The sequence below is a fragment of the Myotis nattereri genome, assembly GCF_964212035.1.
Source record: "Myotis nattereri genome assembly, chromosome: 13".
NCBI lineage: Eukaryota > Metazoa > Chordata > Mammalia > Chiroptera > Vespertilionidae > Myotis > Myotis nattereri.
Genome location: NC_138088.1, coordinates 55,548,062 through 55,567,891, shown reverse-complemented (window position 1 = coordinate 55,567,891; position 19,830 = coordinate 55,548,062). Strand labels below are relative to the sequence as shown.

General features: G+C 46.2%; 1 protein-coding gene across 2 annotated transcripts in view; it reads left to right on the top strand.

Annotated features, from left to right (window-relative positions):
- The first annotated feature begins 16,529 nt into the window (after positions 1-16,529).
- The window catches only part of EIF3A (eukaryotic translation initiation factor 3 subunit A), a 33,315-nt gene continuing 30,014 nt past the window's right edge, over positions 16,530-19,830 (top strand). For both annotated transcript variants that reach the window (XM_081105136.1, XM_081105135.1), the window contains exon 1: positions 16,530-16,740. In XM_081105136.1, coding sequence (XP_080961262.1) covers positions 16,692-16,740 — 49 coding nt within the window. In that variant the 5' untranslated portion in view covers positions 16,530-16,691. The remainder of the gene's footprint in view (positions 16,741-19,830) is intronic.

The following is a 19,830-nucleotide window of genomic DNA, read 5'->3' as shown; positions in this document are numbered from 1 at the left end:
CCATCCCAAAACAAAAAAATAATTGAGAACTTAAAATGGCTTTGGAAATACAGTGTTGACAAGACAGAGCATTCCAGTGGGGAGAAATGGACAATTACCAGTAAAGTACTACTAAAACAGTCCAGAGTCGTAAACCCATTGCCATAAAATAATAGTTCAGTGTGTTAGAGTGGATAGAGATGTACAGCTTTAAAATGGCGTCAAGGAAGGCTTCTCTGAAGAACCACTATTTGAACCGAAATCTGAATGATGGGAAGGAGCCAGACAGTTTGGGTGGCTCAAGGATCCTCCCTTCTGAATCCTCTGCACCTCCATCCCCAAATCACACAAAACGAATTAGGGAGGGTCCTTGGTGTCTGCAGGAATACTAAGAAAAGCATGTAGTTACTGCTCAACTTAATAGTTATTATAAATGTAGCTTAAGCATTTCCCTTTTATTATTTTTTAAATACATTTTTATTGATTTCGGAGAGGAAGGGAGAGGGAGAGAAAGAAACACCAATGAGAGAGAATCACTGATTGGTTGCCTCCCATGTGCCCCAGACCGGGGAGCAAGCCTGCAGAATTAAACCCGGGACCCTCCAGTGCACAGGCCAAACACTGAGCCAAACCAGCTAGGGCTTCCCTTTCCTTCCCTCATCTCCTTCCCCTCCCTACCCCACGCAAGGAACTGAATTTGGTGTTTGTCATTTTACTCAATGTTTTCAACCTTTGATATATGTGTGTTTCACTCAACGAACTACTATACTCCTTTAAAAATTTTACACCAATGCAACAAATAGCTAGCATTTATTGAGTGGCAGGCACTGTTCTGTTTTACTTGTATTACTTCCTTAAATCCTCACTATACCCCTATTTATAAATCCTATGATGACCCCCAGTTTGCAGGTGAGGACGCTGAAAGGTGGCACCATTTACCCAGGATCACACAGCTTGCAGTGGTGGTGCCAGGATGGGACCCCAGCAGTGGGTCTCTAGCCACACACCAGATCACGGTGCTACACAGCCTCCTGTTCGGTAGCACATTGTAATTGCTTGTACAATGCTGCCCACCCCCCCAATTTTTGTTTTTACAGATATACCTAAGTTAATAGAGCTCTGGTTCAATAATGTAAGCTATTATGAAAATATGGTTCGTTTCATTGTCTGTTAATGGACATTGTTTCCTGTTTTTCACTTTACCATCAGTTCTGCTACATTTTGAACAAGTCTCCTTGTTCCACCTGCTCTTGACCTTGGGAAATTCTACATCATGAACGCTTAAATACCATTTCTTCCCTAAACACAGGCAAAACTAATCTTTCTCTCTTCCAGAATCTGATAGCATTTGGCCACAGAGCTAGGAATGGGGTATATGTAGGTGTGTATATAGCTCTTCTGTTTCTCCCATTGGACTAAACTCCTGGAGGGCAGCATCCTGAACTATGCACCTTTGGATTATCTGTGCTTACTACTGTAGTAAGTAGTTGTTGATATTGCTTGTTCTCACAGAAAACATGCATGTAATAGGGGCTGAGGAGACACAGAATCAGAATCAGTTTGGAAGCCAAGAAGACACTTGCACTCAGGTTTCGCTGGCCTTTGTAATTTTCAGCGAGGTTCTACAGATAAATAGATCCTATCGAGGGTTTGCTTTAACAATCTCAACAACACATCAGCCTGCATCAACCTGCACCTCAAATACCTGCTTTTGGTGAAACACACATGCACACAAATACACACATGCAAAGATCTTCATGCAGAGCTGCCAGTAATAGCAAAAGTGAAAATCATCTAAATCTCTATTAATAAAGAAAAAAATTTGATGGCATATTCCATATTACAGTCATTGAGAGAGTGAGGCAGACATACTTGTATTAACTCACTATGATCCCATCTGTATGTAAAACTCTAAACCAATATGTATTTTTTATTTAATTTTTAAAAAAATCTTTATTGAAAGTATTTCATATGTTCCCTTTTTCCCCCAGTGACCTTTTCTAGCCCATGCCCATCCCCGCCCCACGCTTTCCCCACCCTATTTTCTGTGTCCATGGGTTATGCATATATGCATACAAGTTCTTTGGTTGATCTCTTCCCACCCCACTGGCCCTCCCACGCCTTCCCTCTGATATGTATTTATATATATAAATGATTGGAGACATGCACACCCAGCTGCTGACAATGGTTAACTCAGAGGAAGGGCGTGGGGGAACAATGTGAAGGAAGGTTTGGGGCTGTGCACCTGTGTGAAGGTACAGTGACCACCATACTGTAAAGGTGTCTTAAGACTAAAAAACAAAGCAGGCAAATTCATTGAGTATAACAGAATTTATTGTAAGGTAATTTACTTACAGGGAAGATTGAGTCGGGATGGAGACGACTCAGTAGTCTACACAGATTATTCTCCCCTGCTCTTCAGTTGTTACAGTAGATGTTTTCTAGTACAGCTGAACTACTAATGATTGACAAGGCGAAGGGACAAAGAATGTAGCTTGAGCCAGGAACCATACCTCCTGGTGGTCTTATGATGGATAATTGCTTACAATCGATGCCAGTACTTCGTTTGATATGCCATTCTGGCCGTTTACTGACAGGAATCTTGGTTACAGGATACAGCTAATCATTAACTATGAGGCTTTGGTGCTGGCTGAGACTCCGCATGGAAACCAGGGGGAAATTAGAGGGCACACAAAGATGGGGTCAGCTTTGTTTACATCAACATCTATATAGTACCCCAAACATTATGAACTATATAAATAAAATGCCTATCTATTTAGAAATGTATAATATAAATGTCTATATCTACAAATACGTGTAAGTGTATATATTTAATACATTATGCATAATAAATGTACTATATGTAAGGTCCATAACTGTAAAAAATGTCATTGAAAATATTGAAGATAATAACATTCTAACAGATGCTAATGAAATGGTTTTCTCTAGGTAGGTAAGACCTCAGCAGTTTTTTCTCCTCCTTTTATTTTTATTTCATAATTTCTTTTTCTGGGGCAGAGGCGTTATAAAGTATATTCTCAGGCTCTCCATTCTGTTCCCGTCAGGAGCCAAGGCTGAGAAGGAAGGTGAGGTGGGAGAGGGGAGAGTGTAACAGCACCCCTCCCAGGCAGGACCGGGTTAGTCGGAGAACAGGCTTCCTCAGGTTGCAGATGGTTTTGGCCATGGCCTCGTCTTCGCTGGTGGTCCCACGCTGGGAAGCGTCCGATGTGCTGAGGCTGTTAGGGAAGCCATTCTTGAGGGAGAGCTGTTTTCAGGGTAGGACTACCCTTACAAATACACACGCAGCTCCTCGTGGGAGCTTCCTCCCTTCACCTCCAAGGGCAGCCACTCCCTGAGCAGGGCTGTGATTTCCTCCTGGCACAGCTGGAGGAGAACAGCAGGGCTCCCACCCATCAAGTCACCTAGTCCTGCCCACTGTGGGTCCAGGGAGTGGCACGGACACGAGGCCTGGAGGGACTAGCCGCTCCCGCGGTCTCCTGGTCACCAGCAGCTAGTCCTCCAGGCAATGTGCTTCCCATCAGCTTTATTTCATAATTTTAAAAAATACTGTATGGATTGCTTCCAATAGTTCAAATTTTTAAATCTCTGAAACTGGGATGCATCCTACAGTTACAATTGGGAGTGTTCTTTTTTTCTTAATGGTACACAAAATGACATGTTCAATCATTGATGGCATTTCTAGATTTGATGAAACATGGTAAACAGAAAGAAATGAGAAAATATGGCTGGGCTGGTGTGGCTCAGTGGTTGAGCACTGACCCATGAACGAAGAGGTCAACGCTTCCATTACCGCAGATTCGATTGATTGGGGGGGAGGGGGCGGGGGGAGTGTGTGCAGGAGACAGCCGATTGATGGTCGTCTCTTTTTTTGGGGGGGTCCTCTCTTACCCATGTTTCTATCTCTCTATCCCTCTTCCTTCCTCTCTCTCTAAAAATCATTAAAAACACTTTTTTAAAGAGAAAATATGTTAAATTTATGTACCCCAAATCTTTGATCTTTCACCGTTCACCAAGGTAATTTGCTGAATCTTACAGACATTTAGCCCAAAATATGTAGTATCATTTTGGCTGGGAGAATCGTTTCCCATTAACTTAGCAAGACTGTAGAATCAGTAAAACTCGATCTCCCTTGCTCAGAGTGAAGCATTTGCACAACAGGCTGTGACATGGGCTCGAGGGTGGGGAGATGGATACAGATATAACCATAGCAGAGATCAGGTGGGAACACAGAAAGGGGGAGGGAAGGCATGACCAGAGATCTTGCTTCTGGGATTTCAGACCTAAAGATCCATACTTGAGGAGAGAGAAAAAGAGGTGGAGCAGGATGAAAGTGTGTTAGGTGAATTGCCTCTCCCTGCCCCGGTGGGGCTGTTCATGCTGTGTCTTCAGCAGTCCCTGACCGTAAGTATTTCCTCAATGAATGTGTTAGGGAGCAGCTCCAAGTGGCCAAGGCCTGTAGGAGCCACCCTTGTCTCTGACACATAGGAGGCACTCAGAAAATAAATGAGGATAAAGACAGTGGTCAATAGATTCTAAAACAAAGTTGTCAGAAGGTGGTGGGTACAGGAAGGGAAGGCTAAGGAAGGCAGTGGCCAAGCTTGGATGGAGTGGGACACAGGGCCAAGGGTAGAGAGGTTATCCATGGGTAGGAGGGAGGGTGAGTGGAATTGATGCCACCCTTCCTCCCATTTCACCACTAGGTGCTGTCAGACCTGCCAGACAGGTTCCCCAGAGTTAAGGGGAAGGAAAAAGGGGTAGAGAGGAGGGAGTTATTTCCAACCTTTAGCAATAAGATTGCTGAACTGTCACTAACGGAAGGATGTGGAAACAGACAAACCCGAATTCTAGTCCCAGCTCTGCCATCTTAGCTATGAAACCTCACTAAGTTGCCTTTCTTCTCTGTGCTTGTTTTCTCAGTGACCAAATGGAACCATTTATCCCGTCCTCTGTACCTCTCCCAATGAAGATCTGAAGGAAGAAAAAAGCCTTTATGCTATTTTTATAGACAGAGATAGCCTTGTGTAGGAGGTTCCCAAAACCAGCCCCAGATTCAATGACTTGTTGAGGGACTCGCGCGATTCAGCATATAGCTGTCCTCATGGCTATGATTTATTACTGCCAGAGAATACAAAGTGAAATCGGCAAAGGGAAAAGGCACATGGGGTGGTGTCCAGAGAAAAGTAGACCCACGCTTCCAGAAGATCTCTCCCAGTGGCATCACACAGGATGCACTTAATTCCTCCAGCAACGAGTTGTGACAACACACATAAAATATTGTTGACCAGGGAAGCTCATTAAAGACCCAGTGCTCATTAGAGACTCGGGTTTTTTTTTATTGGGGGCCAGTCACGTAGGCATCTTCTGCCTAACACACATCAAAATTCCAGGGTCTCAGAAGGAAACATGGTCAGCATGAACCCCACTGTTTGTACAAAAAGTTTAGGCGTAGTCAGTCACCCTTATAAATTTTGGGAATGGTGGGAGCACTCCTGAAGTTGAAGTTTGCAGACACCAGCCAAGGGCCTACTCACCAGACTTTTCTAAGGATGGCAATCTCAGCCAGCTAAGTCCTGTTTGCACAGCCTGCTCGCTCATTACTCCCCAGGAAAAGAGTAAGAAGTGGTTGGCACTAATGTGGAGTTGAAAAGTGCCCAAACTGTCTGGGCGTGTGGACAAGGGATTGTAAGGCGGTCACAGATGTTCTAATTCCCAGGTCCCTGGGAGCCAAACGGGCGCTTTTTATCTTTTTCCCATAATTGGATTCAATGAGAGATTAGGCAGGTGTCAGCTAAGAGAGCCATTGAGTGGCAGCTCTTGTAAGGGTTTCCAGGCCAGCTTGGGAACCCGGAAGTCACCTCTGGAAGGAGCTTCAGTCAATTTCCCTGACATTGTCCTGAGGGTTAACTGGCTTCCAGCGTATGTGAGGCTTCCAGAACATTCCCCAAAGGAAGTGGTCCTTCTTGTGTCTCCACAGTTTCAGGGCGCTGATAATGGAACCTGACTAGATCCCAGGCCCCAGGAAGCCAAGCTTTGGAGCTGTGTTGCATTAAAAGAAACAGTTCAGCAAGAAAACTGTAATTAAAATAAATTCATATCCTTATCTACATTTTTCAAAGAACATTAATGAGAATATAATTCATTACCTATAGTAATTTTTTTTTTAAGAGAGAGAGAGAGGAAGGGAGAGAGGGAAACATTGATTTGCTGTTCCAATTATTTATGCATTCATTGGTTGATTCTTTTTTTAAAATATATTTTTATTGATTTCAGAGAGGAAAGGAGAGGGAGAGATAGAAACATCAATGATGATCAGAGAGAATCATTGATCGGCTGCCTCCTATACGCCCTCCACTGCGGATTGAGCCCACAACCCAGGCATGTGCCTTTGACTGGAATTAAACTCAGGACCCTTCAGTCCCCAGGCCAATGGTCTACTCACTGAGCCAAACCAGCCAGGGCGTCTCTTTCCCTTTCTTCACCATTCAGCCTTTCCCTGCCCCTCTATTCTTCCTCTTTTCTTATCTCAACCCTTTCTTACTTGAATCTCCTATGCCACTTCAGCAGCTGCCTTCCCAACTCATTACCCTATGTACCTAATGAATACACTAGTAGGTAGGGAAAACAGGGAAGGTAGGGATGAAAGCTAATATCAGAATATTAGAGTAGCTAAGGGGGCAGAAAGAGGCTATAAATATTCTATGCATTGATTTTTGTCCCTCTTCTATGCATATATGTGAAAATTATCTCTAGAGAGCTTGTGTCAGGGATTATGCTGAGTGCTACAGGTAGCATCTCATTGAAACCTCAACCAAACTCATCATGCCTATTACACAGATGATAAAACCGAGGCTCAGAGAGATTACTTGCCTAAAGTCATAGTGCTAGTAAATGGCAGAGCTGGCGTTTGAAGCCATGTCAAACTCCAAATGTGGCATGCTTACAGGATGAACTGAAATGTATTTGTGATCCAGTTCTCTAGGAAATGAAACATAGTCCCTAGTTCTAAAACACCGTGGAGGTGCCCTAACTCCAGGGACAGGCCTGCGTCTTTCCCCTCCCCGCTTCTTCTCTCCAGATGCATTACACCTTCACCTTTCTCTCTCCTAAACTCCAAGGGCCCCTTCTTTTGCCTCAGGAACTTGTTTCCTGAGCCCATTTCTTCTACCACTTACTTCTACCGCTGTGACTGTCTAAATCAGGGGTGGGCAAACTTTTTGACTCGAGGGCCACAATGGGTTCTTAAACTGGACCGGAGGGCCGGAACAAAAGCATGGATGGAGTGTTTGTGTGAACTAATATAAATTCAAAGTAAACGTCATTACGCCGAAACCGGTTTGGCTCAGTGGATAGAGCGTCGGCCTGCGGACTGAAAGGTCCCAGGTTCGATTCCGATCAAGGGCATGTACCTTGGTTGCGGGCACATCCCCGGTGGGGGATGTGCAGGAGGCGGCTGGTCGATGTTTCTCTCTCATCAATGTTTCTGACTCTCTATCTCTCTCCCTTCCTCTCTGTAAAAAATCAATAAGATATATTTAAAAAAAAAAAAAAAGTAAACGTCATTACATAAAAGGATACGGCCTTTTTTATTTTTTTAGTTTTATTCATTTCAAATGGGCCGGATCCGGCGGGCCGTAGTTTGCCCACGGCTGGGCTAAATAAACTTTCTCTTAAGAGAAAAACAAACAGAACACCACTGTGGAGCAGTCTCTGATTCCTTCTATGGGGCTTTGCTCAACAGTCTAAATTTGTACCGTTACACCTACACAACTTGCCTTTGTCCTCCATTGAGCAGTGCCTTTGTTTCCATTTCATGCAAGGCCAAAGCCCTTTAGAATTTCAGACTCCTTTAGTGCTTCACTCTTCCTTCTCTGTTAATATGGAGAAAACTGTTCAGGTCTCTGTATTAATTTTCTATTGCTGTGAAACAAATCAAATGACCACAAACTTAGTGGTAATTCAGTCTAGCCATTGTGGCTCAGGGGTTGATTATTGACCTATGAACCAGGAGGTCATGGTTCAATTCCCAGTCAGGGCACTAGCCAGGCTGCAGGCTCGATCCCCAGTGTGGGACACGCAGGAGGCAACTGATCAATGATTCTCTCTCATCATTGATGTTTCTGTCTCTCTCCCTCTCCCTTCACCTCTAAAATCAATCTATATATATAATAGCCTAAGCGACTGTTAGACTGGTCAACAGAAGAACTGGTTGACTGGTCACTATGACACGCACTGACCACCAGGGGGAAGACGCTCAACACAGAAGCTGCCCCCTGGTGGTCAGTGCGTTCCCACAGCTGGCCCACCTCCCATAGCCCCCCCCCCCCCACTCCGCCCCCACTGGCCTGCCCCAATCATCCCTGATTGCCGGCCAGGCAGAGGGACCCCACCTGTGCATGAATTCATGCACTGGGCCTCTAGTAAAAATATATTTTAAAAAATAAAATAAGCCGAGACCGGTTTGGCTCAGTGGATAGAGCGTCGGCCTGCGGACTGAGGGGTCCCGGGTTCGATTCCGGTCAAGGGCATGTACCTGGGTTGCGGGCATATCCCCAGTGGGGGATGTGCAGGAGGCAGCTGGTCGATGTTTCTCTCTCATCGATGTTTCTAACTCTCTCTCTCCCTTCCTCTCTGTAAAAAATCAATAAAATATATTTTAAAAAAAAAATAAAATAAAATAAAACAACACCCATTTGTTAGCTCACAGTCCTGTAGTTTATAAGTCCAGGTGTGGCAAGATTGGGTTCTCCATTCAGGGTTTTGTCAGACCGAATTCCAGGTGCTGGTCAAGCTGCATTCCTTTCTGGAGACACTGGGGAAGAATTTGCCTCCACACTCATCCGAGTTGTTGAAGGAATTCATATCTTTGCACTTGTAGGACTGACATCTCTGTTCATTGGCTGGCTGTTGGCTAGCGGACTGCTCTCAGCTTCCAGAGGCCATCTGCAATTCCTTGCCATGTGGCTCCCTCCATATTTCCTCTCATGCTTGCTTTGAATCTCATTGAATGCTTTAAAGAGATTTAAAGGGCTCATGAGTTTGGTCAGACCAATCCAGATAGCTCTCCTTTTTCATCAATTGTAACATGTATAAGCTAATCACAGGAATAATACATCATATTTACAGTCCCAGGTATTACATAGGGTGGAGTCTTGGGGGTGTGTGGGGCCTCTTAGAATCGGCCTACCACAGTCTCCATTCCTTTATTCTTTTTTTGTTGTTGTTAAGGTATTACAAATGTGTCCTCATCCCCCCCATTAACCCCCAACCTCCCCCCCTTTATTTATTCTGTGAGAAATAAGGTGAGCCCCCAAATTCAGGGGTCCTGGTAGAACACGAATCATACTCGGGAGCCAGGCAGCAAGGCAAACATCTTTACTCCTGCAGGAGGGTGCGCAGCACTCGGTCTGGGAGCACTGCACACTGAGCAGGTGGTCTGCTCCGCTTTTTCATCCTGATGCACGTGACCTATCCCTCACTCTTGATTGGAGCTCAGGCGCACAGTCTTTCGTGATTGGCTCATTTGAAGGGAGGGGTTGGCCTTTGCAGTTCAAGATGGTGGTCCCCAGGGGAGCTGCAAGTCATGTGGCCAACATGGTGGCTGCCTAAACTGTTCTTTGACAGAAACGATGACTTGTTCATTCTCACAATTCACACATCTCACGTTTATGGAGTGCCTTCCCTGTGCCAGGCATAGTTCCAGGCGTTGGGGAAATAATGGTGAACAAGACAAACTTGGTCCCTTAAAGCTTACCATCTAGTGTGGTGAGACAGACAATAACCACGGAGACGAAGAAAACTATCAGTTAGTAAGGAATGCTCTGCTGAGAACTGACATAGGGTGGCATTTAGATTTAGATTGGGTGTCAGGAAAGGAGGGAAATCCCGGAGGAGGGGCCATTTTGGTTGCTCCCTGAGAAGATAACACACTGAAAAGGTCCATGTAAGACTGTCTAATATCCACAAACCCAAGAGGGAAGCCCACACCCTGTGGTTCCAGGGTTCCTTCTAATCATATTCTACACATTTAACAGAGACGCCTGTTTTCAAACCACACCCAAGACCACGATGCACAGTGTCTTACTCATTCTGTTTCCTTCACCCTATTGTTTTGTGTAGCTTTGGGCTTAACCTCCTTAATTTCCAAGCAGGAGCTGGGCTTCAAGGCATGCCAACAATGGCATGTGTAAGTATATGCTCCAGTTCCCACAAACATGCCTCTAACTTCCCCTCAGCGCTCTCCTGGAGTCTGGCAAATACTAATGGATGAAGACTCACGGGTGTATGTATTTGTACTGCCAGGATACCTTTCTGCTAAAAATATACTCAAGTGAATCTGCATCCCAATTTCCTGCTTTCAATTTGCAGAACCTAAAGGTTCCGTGAGAACTGCCTGGCACAGGCACAGTGCACCCATCGGCCCTTGGTCCGCCACTGTTGAAAGGATTTCCAATCCCAGGTGGACACTTGCGTGGTTAGGAATGCAAGACTGTGAGGTTTCGGACCTTGTTTGCTATCATGAAGCTGGAACCATCAGGTGCTCTGAAGCACATGCTAAAAAGCCACTTTCTGGGGGTTGAGCATGTGCCAGGTACTGTCCATAAACTAAGATGAACCATCCCAGTCATTACCTTCAAGGGACTTCCAGGGTCAGAGGGGAGAACACCATGCAGATGGCAATTATAACATAGGAGGCTTGCTTTAATCAATTAAGTCATTTTTTCAACAAATATTTATTGAGCGCTTCCTCTGTGCCAGGCAGTATAGATATCAGAGATACAGCAGTTGAACCAAACAGAAACAAATCCCTGCCCTCGTCAAACTTATTATAGTCTAGACCAGGGGTGGGCAAACTTTTTGACTCGAGGGCCACAATGCGTTCTTAAACTGGACCGGAGGGCCGGAACAAAAGCATGGATGGAGTGTTTGTGTGAACTAATATAAATTCAAAGTAAACATCATTTCATAAAAGGGTACGGTCTTTTTTTTTTTAGTTTTATTCATTTCAAACGGGCCGGATCCGGCCCGCGGGCCGTAGTTTGCCCACGGCTGGTCTAGACAGTAAAGACATAAACTCATAAAATGTGTTGGGGATCAGATGGCGACAAGCAAATAAAGGCTATGGAGGAAAATTTTGTTAAAAAAGAGAAAGGTGGCCTTAGTCAGTTTGGCTCAGTGGATAGAGCATCGGCCTGTGGACAGAAGGGTCCCAGGTTCGATTCTGGTCAAGGGCACATACCCAGGTTGTGGGCTCGATCCCCAGGAGGGGGCGTGCAAGAGGCAGCCGATCAATGATTCTCTCTCATCATTGATGTTTCTCTCTCTCTTTCCCTCTCCTTTCCTCTCTGAAATCAATAAGAATATATTTTTTAAAAAGAGAGAAGGGTGTTTGGAAGTATGAGAGGAAGGTAGGTTATTTCATTAAAGAGTTGAAAGAAGACATCATTGAAAAGGTGACACAGGTGTGGGAGGGACAAGGGGAAGGGGAGGAGTTGGATAGGGCCCTACAGGTCATTGCATGAGCTGGGGAGCCACAGAGGGTCTTGATCGGGGGACTGACATGATCATCTCACTTTTGTTCCGAAAGGATTCCCCTGCTTGCTATGTGGAGAGTAAAGAGAAGGGAGCAAAGGGGAAACAGAAAGACAAGTTAGCAGGTCATTATACACTCCAGGTGAGAAGTGAGGGTGCCTGGGACCAGAGTGGTAGCTGTGGAGGTAGCTATGGGATTTGTTGAAGGATTGACTGGACGTGGGGCTGTGACAGAAAAAGTAGTCAAGGAAGTCTCCAACCTTTTTGGCTTGAGCAACCGTAAGAACAAGGCTGCCATCCTTTTGCATGGGCAAGGTGACAGGAGCAGCAGGGTGGAGGCAGAAGACACCAGGCGTCTGGTTTGGGGCCGGCTGGGTTATGCTGTATGTCCAACATTTAATGGATGTGCCAAATAGGCATCTGGGTGTGAGACTGGCTGGCTTTCAGGGAAGAGGCCAAGCGCTGGTGATGCAGTTTTGTAACTTATAAACATAGAGGTGATGTCTAAAGCCATGAGCTGGAAACAAGGGATGGATGTAGTTGGAGGGAAGAGGTCTAGGGGCGTGGACTTCTTTGCAACCTTGGAGGTCAGAGCGGTGAGGAGACATCAGCAAAGGAGCTGGGTATTCAGAGAGGCAGGAAGAAAATCAGGAAAGGGTGAGCCTGGGAGCCAAGTGGAGAAAGTGTTTCAGGAAGGATGGCTTGATGAACCCCGTGTGTGAGCAGAGATGGAACCCAATGCATTAGTGCACAGGGGCTGGGTTCACTTTATTTATTTTTAAATACATTTTTATTGATTTCAGAGAGGAAGGGAGAGGGAGAAAAAGAAACATCAATGATGAGAGAGAATCGTTGATTGGCTGCCTCCCGCACACCCCTTACTGGGGATTGAACCCTCAACCCAGGCACGTGCCCTGACAGGGAATCAAACCGTGACCTCCTTGTTTACAGGTTTGATGCTCAACCACTGAGCCACGCCGGCCGGGCTTCTAGCATTTTTTGAGAGCATCCGATCTGCCTGGTTCTCTGTGAGGCATTAGTGACACAATGGTGAACAACACAAAGACGGTCCTTCCGCTCGCTAAGCGTACAGTCTGCAAGTAATTATACTGAAGTCTGATCAGTGCAGGCAGGATGTTGTTAGTGCTCACTGCCTTGGCACCTAAACTAACTGGGGGGCCAGGGAAGAATCCTGGAGGAAGTGACGTTTAACCTGAAGTATAAATAGGTGGCTGTCATCAGAGCAATAAATGGATGGTGGTGAAGAATGTTCCAAGTGAAGTGATGGCATGCCCCCCGCCCCCCCGTTAGAGGTGGGAGAGAGAGCTGTCTAGGCACCAAAGACCTTGGGTGTGGTGAGAGATGGGCTGGAGAGACAATGGGGGCTTAGAGGGGAGTAGCGTCTCCGTCTTCATAGAGCTTCTGGCAAGTGCTTGAAGTCTTTCTCTCTCTAGAAAGCCAAGTCCAAGAAGGCAGGAACCACATCTGCCCTGTTCACTGCTGTGTACCTATAGGTGCTTATTCCCCGTGTGTGGCACATGGTACGCACTTGATAAAGGTTTGTTGAATAATGTACTAGTATAACCGTGAATCTTAGTTTACCTCTCTAAAATTTATGTTCATCAGTATAAATACCATCATTACAGCATTCTTATAAACAAAACGATGAATGTAAAAAGCATTCTGTAAACTCTAAAACATAATACTTGTTTTAAAGCTGTAAGATATTATGTTGCAAATATGTATAAAGTAGTACCTGTTTCACCCTTAACAACTGTTTTTTAAAAAATATATTTTATTGATTTTTTACAGAGAGGAAGGGTGAGGGATAGAGAGTTAGAAACATTGATCAGCTGCCTCCTACACACCTCCTACTGAGGATGTGCCTGCAACCAAGGTACATGCCCTTGACCAGAATCGAACCCGGGACCCTTCAGTCCGCAGGCCGACGTTCTATCCACTGAGCCAAACCGGTTAGGGCAACACTGTTTTTTTGAGAATCTTATTTACTTCCCTCAAGTCAGAAACCCCCCCAAAATATTGTATTAAGAGAAATTATCCAGTCATATGTAGTATAAAAGTAGCTTCATTAAGGAAAATATCCTTCATCAATCTGATCACTTCCTCTTACCATTTCCTAAAGTGGTTTCTTACATATTCAGGTTGTTTATTTTCTCACTAGAGGCCCGGTGCATGAAATTTGTGCACTGGGGGGGGGGGCATCCCTCAGCCCAGACTGCACCCTCTCTCAGTCTGGGAGCCCTTGGGGGATGTCTAACTGGGAGCAGGCCTAAGCCGACAGTCGGACATCCTTAGCGCTGCAGCGGAGGAGGGAGAGGCTCCTGCCACTGCTGCTGCGCTCGCCAGCCGTGAGCCTGGTTTCTGGCTGAGCGGGGCCCTCCCCTCCCCTGTGGGAGCGCACTGACCATCAGGGGGTAGCTCCTGTGTTGAGCATCTGCCCCCTGTGGTCAGTACACGTCGTAGCGACCAGTCATTCCGCCATTTGCTCAATTTGCATATTACCCTTTTATTATATAGGATAAGTGAGCATTAATCAACAAGTTGCTTTTCTCCTGGCCCAGAATAGGTCCTATCTTGTATCACCTGCACCAGTGAATCAAGTCCTTGAAAGCAGGCATCTTATATCTTTTTATTCCCAGCACCTAACATTATGGCTGTTAGTTGGTACTGAATACTTGTTGGTTGAATTTAATAGGTAAATTTATCCTGGAAATTGACATTATACCTTTACTTATTCACAAATACAGTACCAGACTCTAAATAACTTTACTTAGTGCACTTAAATGATCATTAGCTATTCCCATATGCTTCACATGCTTTAACTTGAGAAAAGGTAAAGAAACAGAGATACTGTATTTCATTTTACCTCCCAATTTTCTAGTGTTTGCTTCGTTTTAGGTCTGCCAAATAATGAGTATTAATTAATGAGGTCATCTTATTAACGTTTCCATTCAGATATGATAATGGAAAAATAAGAATGTTGGAAAGCTTTTTCTGCTATTTAGGCCAGGTTTCCTTCTATTTTATTCTGTTACGTCTCTCTATGGTCTACTAGTTTTTTTTATCTACAGCATTTAAAAGCTGTATTCGCTCTATGTGTAGCTCTTTAATTTTGACTTAATTATTATATACACACACACGAGTCTCTTGATCCTGCCCCATAAAACAGTTCCTACAGCTTCTTAGTACTTGTTGCCCAACCCTGTCTGGCTCTTATGTTTTTGAGGAGTAAGCTCAGACATTTGGAGTGGTTCAAAGATTCTGGAAGAAGAACTCTCTGAATTTTAATTTAAAAATAATCTTTTTTAGAATTTGTGATTTATTTTTTTTTTTGTCCATCTGCATTTCCCCCCAATTTTTTCACAGTGATAAATTTTACAGTTAAATAGAAAAAACACAAACACCTATTTGCTGAAGCAGAAAAAATGAGCGGGAATTCTTTTTGTGTATACACTGTGGTTTTCTTGTTCATTAATGTAGTACTCATTGGTGCACCCATATCCTCTGTTATTACAAAATGTGTAATATGAGTTGCGATAATTTATTCCACTGCTGCTTTCTGAATTTTTCTTCTGAAGTCATCTGAATTTCAGACCAAGGGCTTGAGCAATTACATTCGGTTTAAGTGGCTTTCAAACTCTAGGTGTAAATAATGTTTGAACATTAAGGTTATTAATCAACAATAAAGACTGCAGCAAAAGGCCGGTTACACATTGATCTTCTTGTCACTAGCGCTCATCTTTCTTACGTTTGTCACGTGTGCTGAAGGTCAAGGCGACAGCACTCCGCGTGTTTGCGAACATGCAGGTCTGTCCTGCTGCGGCGCTTATGCCCTCTGCCAGGCTGCTGTCACTGGTCTGTTCCCGTCTTTCAGGTCTCAGCTCCCCACTAGCCTTGTCTGGGAACCTCCTCTCCCCCCACTCAGGCAATCTCTGTGTCACCAATGTTTTTATTTTTTAAAAATGCCTTTTTGTTGATTTCAGAGAGGGAGAGGGAGAGAAACATCAATGATGAGAATCATGCATCAGCTGCCTCCTGCACGCCCCCTACCGGGGACCGAGCCCGCAACCCGGGCACGTGCCCTGGACTGGACTGGAACCCGGGACCCTTCAGTCCGCAGGCCGACGCTCTATCCACTGGGCCAACCGGCTGGGACTCACCCACGCTTTTGTTACCCAGATGTGAAATGAGCTTGTTTCTGCAGGTACCCGCTGCATCGCTCCTCCCCATGCTAGTCCGTGATGGACTGGCCACCACTTTTTCCCCCCACCCCCCCACCCGGGGTGAGCAGCGCTGACCTAGGTACACCTGCTCGGTGCATTTCCGTTCCAGTGGTTCTCAACCTTCCTAATGCCGCGACCCTTTAATACAGTTCCTCATGTAGTGGGGACCCCCAACCATAAAATTATTTTTGTTGCTACTTCGTAACTGTCATTTTGCTACTGTTATGAATCGTAATGTAAATATCTGATATGCAGGATGTATTTTCATTGTTACAAATTGAACATAATTAAAGCATAGTGATTCATCACAAAAACAATATGTAATTATATATGCGTTTTCCGATGGTCTTAGGCGACCCCTGTGAAAGGGTCGTTCGACCCCCAAAGGGGCCGCGACCCACAGGTTGAGAACCGCTGCTGGGCGGATGCACCGGACGGGTTCCAACTCTGCACGACTCCTGCACAAATCACGGTGAAAATAAATCTGTGCAGACGCCTGCCTTCTAGTGAGACAGAAACTCGGACCCAAATCTCACCTGTCCCAGCCCGAGTGTCCTCGCCTGAGCGGTGAGGGGCCTGAGAACCGCTCCCCTGGCGTTCAACCTCGGAGTCCCGAGGGGTCACCTAAGCGCGCGGAGGACGCCAGCCGCCGCCACGTCAGCCGCCGCGCGTAAAGCCAGCGCGCATGCGCGCGGGAGACGGGTGGTGCGCACGCGGAGGCCCGCCCCCGACATCCGGGGCCTGGGCCGCGGCGCCGCCGCCGCGCGGAGGTCACGTGGGTCCCTCCTTTCCATCGCTGGCTGGCTGGCTGGGCGCGGGCGACTGCTGGTGAGGCGCGTGGGACCTCGCGCTGGTTCCCCTTCGGCCCGGGCCACCAAGGAGTTCCCTGACGCTGGGTGAGCTGAGCCTGCCGCCAAGATGCCGGCCTATTTCCAGAGGCCGGAAAATGCCCTCAAACGCGCCAACGGTGAGTAAGGGGTCGGGGCGCTCGGGGCTGGGGTAGCCGAGGCCTCAGAGGTCGGGGGGCCCGCGCCTGCTTCTCGCTGTTCCGCGGCCGGACTGCTGCCGGAGAGGGGGTCGATGCGGCCGGCCCGCCGCCGTCCCAGACCGTAGTTGGGCATGGCTTCCCCTTCTCGTTCCAACTGACCCGGGAGCGGGAGGCGCGGAGCCGGGAACCGTCGCCCTGGGGGCCCTTCCGTCCCCCTCTCGCCTCCTGGTGCGCCTTGGGGGCCGCCGCCCCGGAGACGGAGCCACCCGGGCCGGAGCCGGCTCCTCCCCCCTGCCAACCCCCCCTCCCCCCACCTCGCTCTTCAGGCCCTGGGTCTTCGGTCTGCTTAGGCCCCCGCGCCCCGGGCCGCCATCTGGGAGTGCCGGGGAGGAAGAAACATGGCTCCCTCCCGGGGACAATGCACGCGAGAACCTCGACTCCACCTCCCGCAGGGCCGGGAGCCGGGCCGGCCCACCTCCGGCCTCCCCCGGGCCCCTCCGCCCCCCACACCCGGCGCGGCGCTCTGCTGGGTCAGGGTCCACTTGCTCTTCTTCCAGCCACGGTGCTTTTGCTTCTGACCCACGGAACCGGTTTTCAGCTTTTTTTTTTCCTTCTTTTTCTGGCATTGATTATTGGCTGCCCAAAAGCCCATTCGGAATCACAGGAAGTTGGGCCAGAGTTGACGCTCTGAACAGAAAGACTTCACGTTCTCGCTCAAAAGGGAACGAACCTGAGGCCTAGAGAGAGGGAATGGCTGGCCCAAGGTCACTCCGGGAGCGAGTGGTTGGGCCAGGGACGAAACCGAGTCCCTGGGCGTCCAGCGGAGCCGTGTTTTTCCGCCGCAGCGTGGCTGCCTGCGATTTCCAGTTCCCTCCGTGTGCTCGGGCCTTCTCGGGGAAACTTGTGCGAGTCCCGATGTGTTCCGGAGGCGTTTATTCCGTGGGCGTTAGGGGGGTACGGAGGCGTTATGCCTGCCTCGGGTCTTTAGTTACATTAAAAAGTTTTCTGGTTGAGGGTTTTGATTAGCCTCGCGATTTGTTGGGGCGCCCCATAGCCCCTGTCTGCACCCTGCCTCCACCCACACGAGTTTTGGGTCCCATCCGTGTCGTAGATGGTGGCACCCTGTGTGCTACGGTAGGATGTGTGTGTGGGGGGGCTTGTTTTGTTAGCGGGTTTGAAGATTCCTCTTTCCGAAAGGGCAGTGTCAGTCGTTGCATAAAATGGAGCGAGCAGGGCTAGGGGTGTGTTTGTCACATGCTTAATCGTTTTAACGAACAGTAACAGCTTTGAGAGCGTTGACAGTCGGGCATAGGTTGATTCTCCGTTCCGTGGGCAGAGTCATTGTTAGAAAACTACAACTAAAGATCTGATCGACTACCCATTCTAACCAGCTGTCTCATGGTTAGAACAGGGGAGCTGTTAAGTTTATGGGAAAGAAAATAGATCGAAATTTATTATTACAGAATAAACTGTAGCCAAGTGAGGATATTTTTTTAAAGTTTCAAAATTTACCATTACGTTAAATGACTTGGGTGAGAGTCTCCCGGGTTTGCTGTTGTGGATCTGTTTTACAGTCATGCCGACGGCGTCCTCCCCGCTTTCTAATCGGCTGAAGCACTGTGGTCTCCGGGGCCTGCATGCGACTCATCTGATGTGTTCAGGCTTTATTACCTTCATGGGAACTTAATATTTCAGGAACTTTTTAAACTTAGTAGGGATACATGATGTGTAACAAATCTTAAAAACTTTTTTTTCTTTCACGTTTTCTAAGTTGAAATTGATTTGATTCATGAAGGGAAAGTTGGACAAAGCATCTAAAGTTAAAGTAGGCGAGATGAGAAGGCACTGCTGGCTGGGGGGTGAATTTTGTTTCTATAGTTTTACAAAAAGACTGTGTAGGCTCCTGCAGCTCTTTTAAGCTGTAAGATGGGTGTTTCTGTGGTGGAGATGAAATGCTTTGCCATTCATGTAGTAATTTTTGTACCTTTGATCGTGTGAGTAATCTCTCTTAGTGTCAAAGTGAGCCGAATGTAGATGGCGAATGGCACTGCTTAAACTAAATAGGATGATAATAAAAGCACCTTTCGTTCAATGGGAATAACCTCATTTTATCTAAGTGTTTTATCTAACATTTGTAGCCTCAAACACATTAAGACGTAATCCATTGCGTTATCTCAATAAAATGTGAATACATTTAAGTAGAATAGTCCTTTAGGTCACCCCGAGTCTGTATATCAGAGCAATGTTTTTGGAAACAATTGTAATAATTCAGGAAGATGAGAGCTTGGCCCCGCAGTTACAGGCAAAAAATTCATAACCTGGTATCACTTGGGAAAAGCCCTTTTTCCAGATTATATTGTTAGTAGTGCCAAATTAGCTGCTTCTGACCCTGTAATAGCTTTTTAATGAAACTACCTGGGGGATTTAAAAATAGTTGTTATTAAACCCACAAATTGTGTAACAATATAGCTGATCTACTTGGTCTGCTGCTCAAACTAGTAAGATTGAGAGGTTCACCTAAACTTTATAGGCAGACACATAGTTTCACTCACTGTATCTGGAAGGTAAACTCAGATATGCACTAATAGTTTGTAATTCCAGATTTTTATTTATTTTTTTTCTCCGGAATATCAATCTGGAAAGGAACAATCTTTTTTTTTTTTTTTTTTTTTTTACATATTATTACTTTTATTATTGTAGGATACCCTATTTACGATGATTAACACAATTTAATTGGATAATACTGATAAGGAGGAATTTCACCAATAATTGCAACTCTAATGTGCTGAATTTTAATTTTTTCCCTATGTACTATATCACTTACAAGGTGTCCTGAATGCTATGTGCTTTCTTTTCTTTTTCTTTTTTTTTTATTAAAGTATTACAAAGGGTATTACATATGTGTCCATTTTATCCCCCCGCCCTAGACAGTCCCCTAGCCTCCCCTATCCCCCAGTGTCTTATGTCCATTGGTTATGCTTATATGCATGCATACAAGCCCTTTAGTTGATCTCTTACCCCCCTACCTCCTGCCCCCCAACCCTCCCCGGTCTTCCCGCTGCAGTTTGA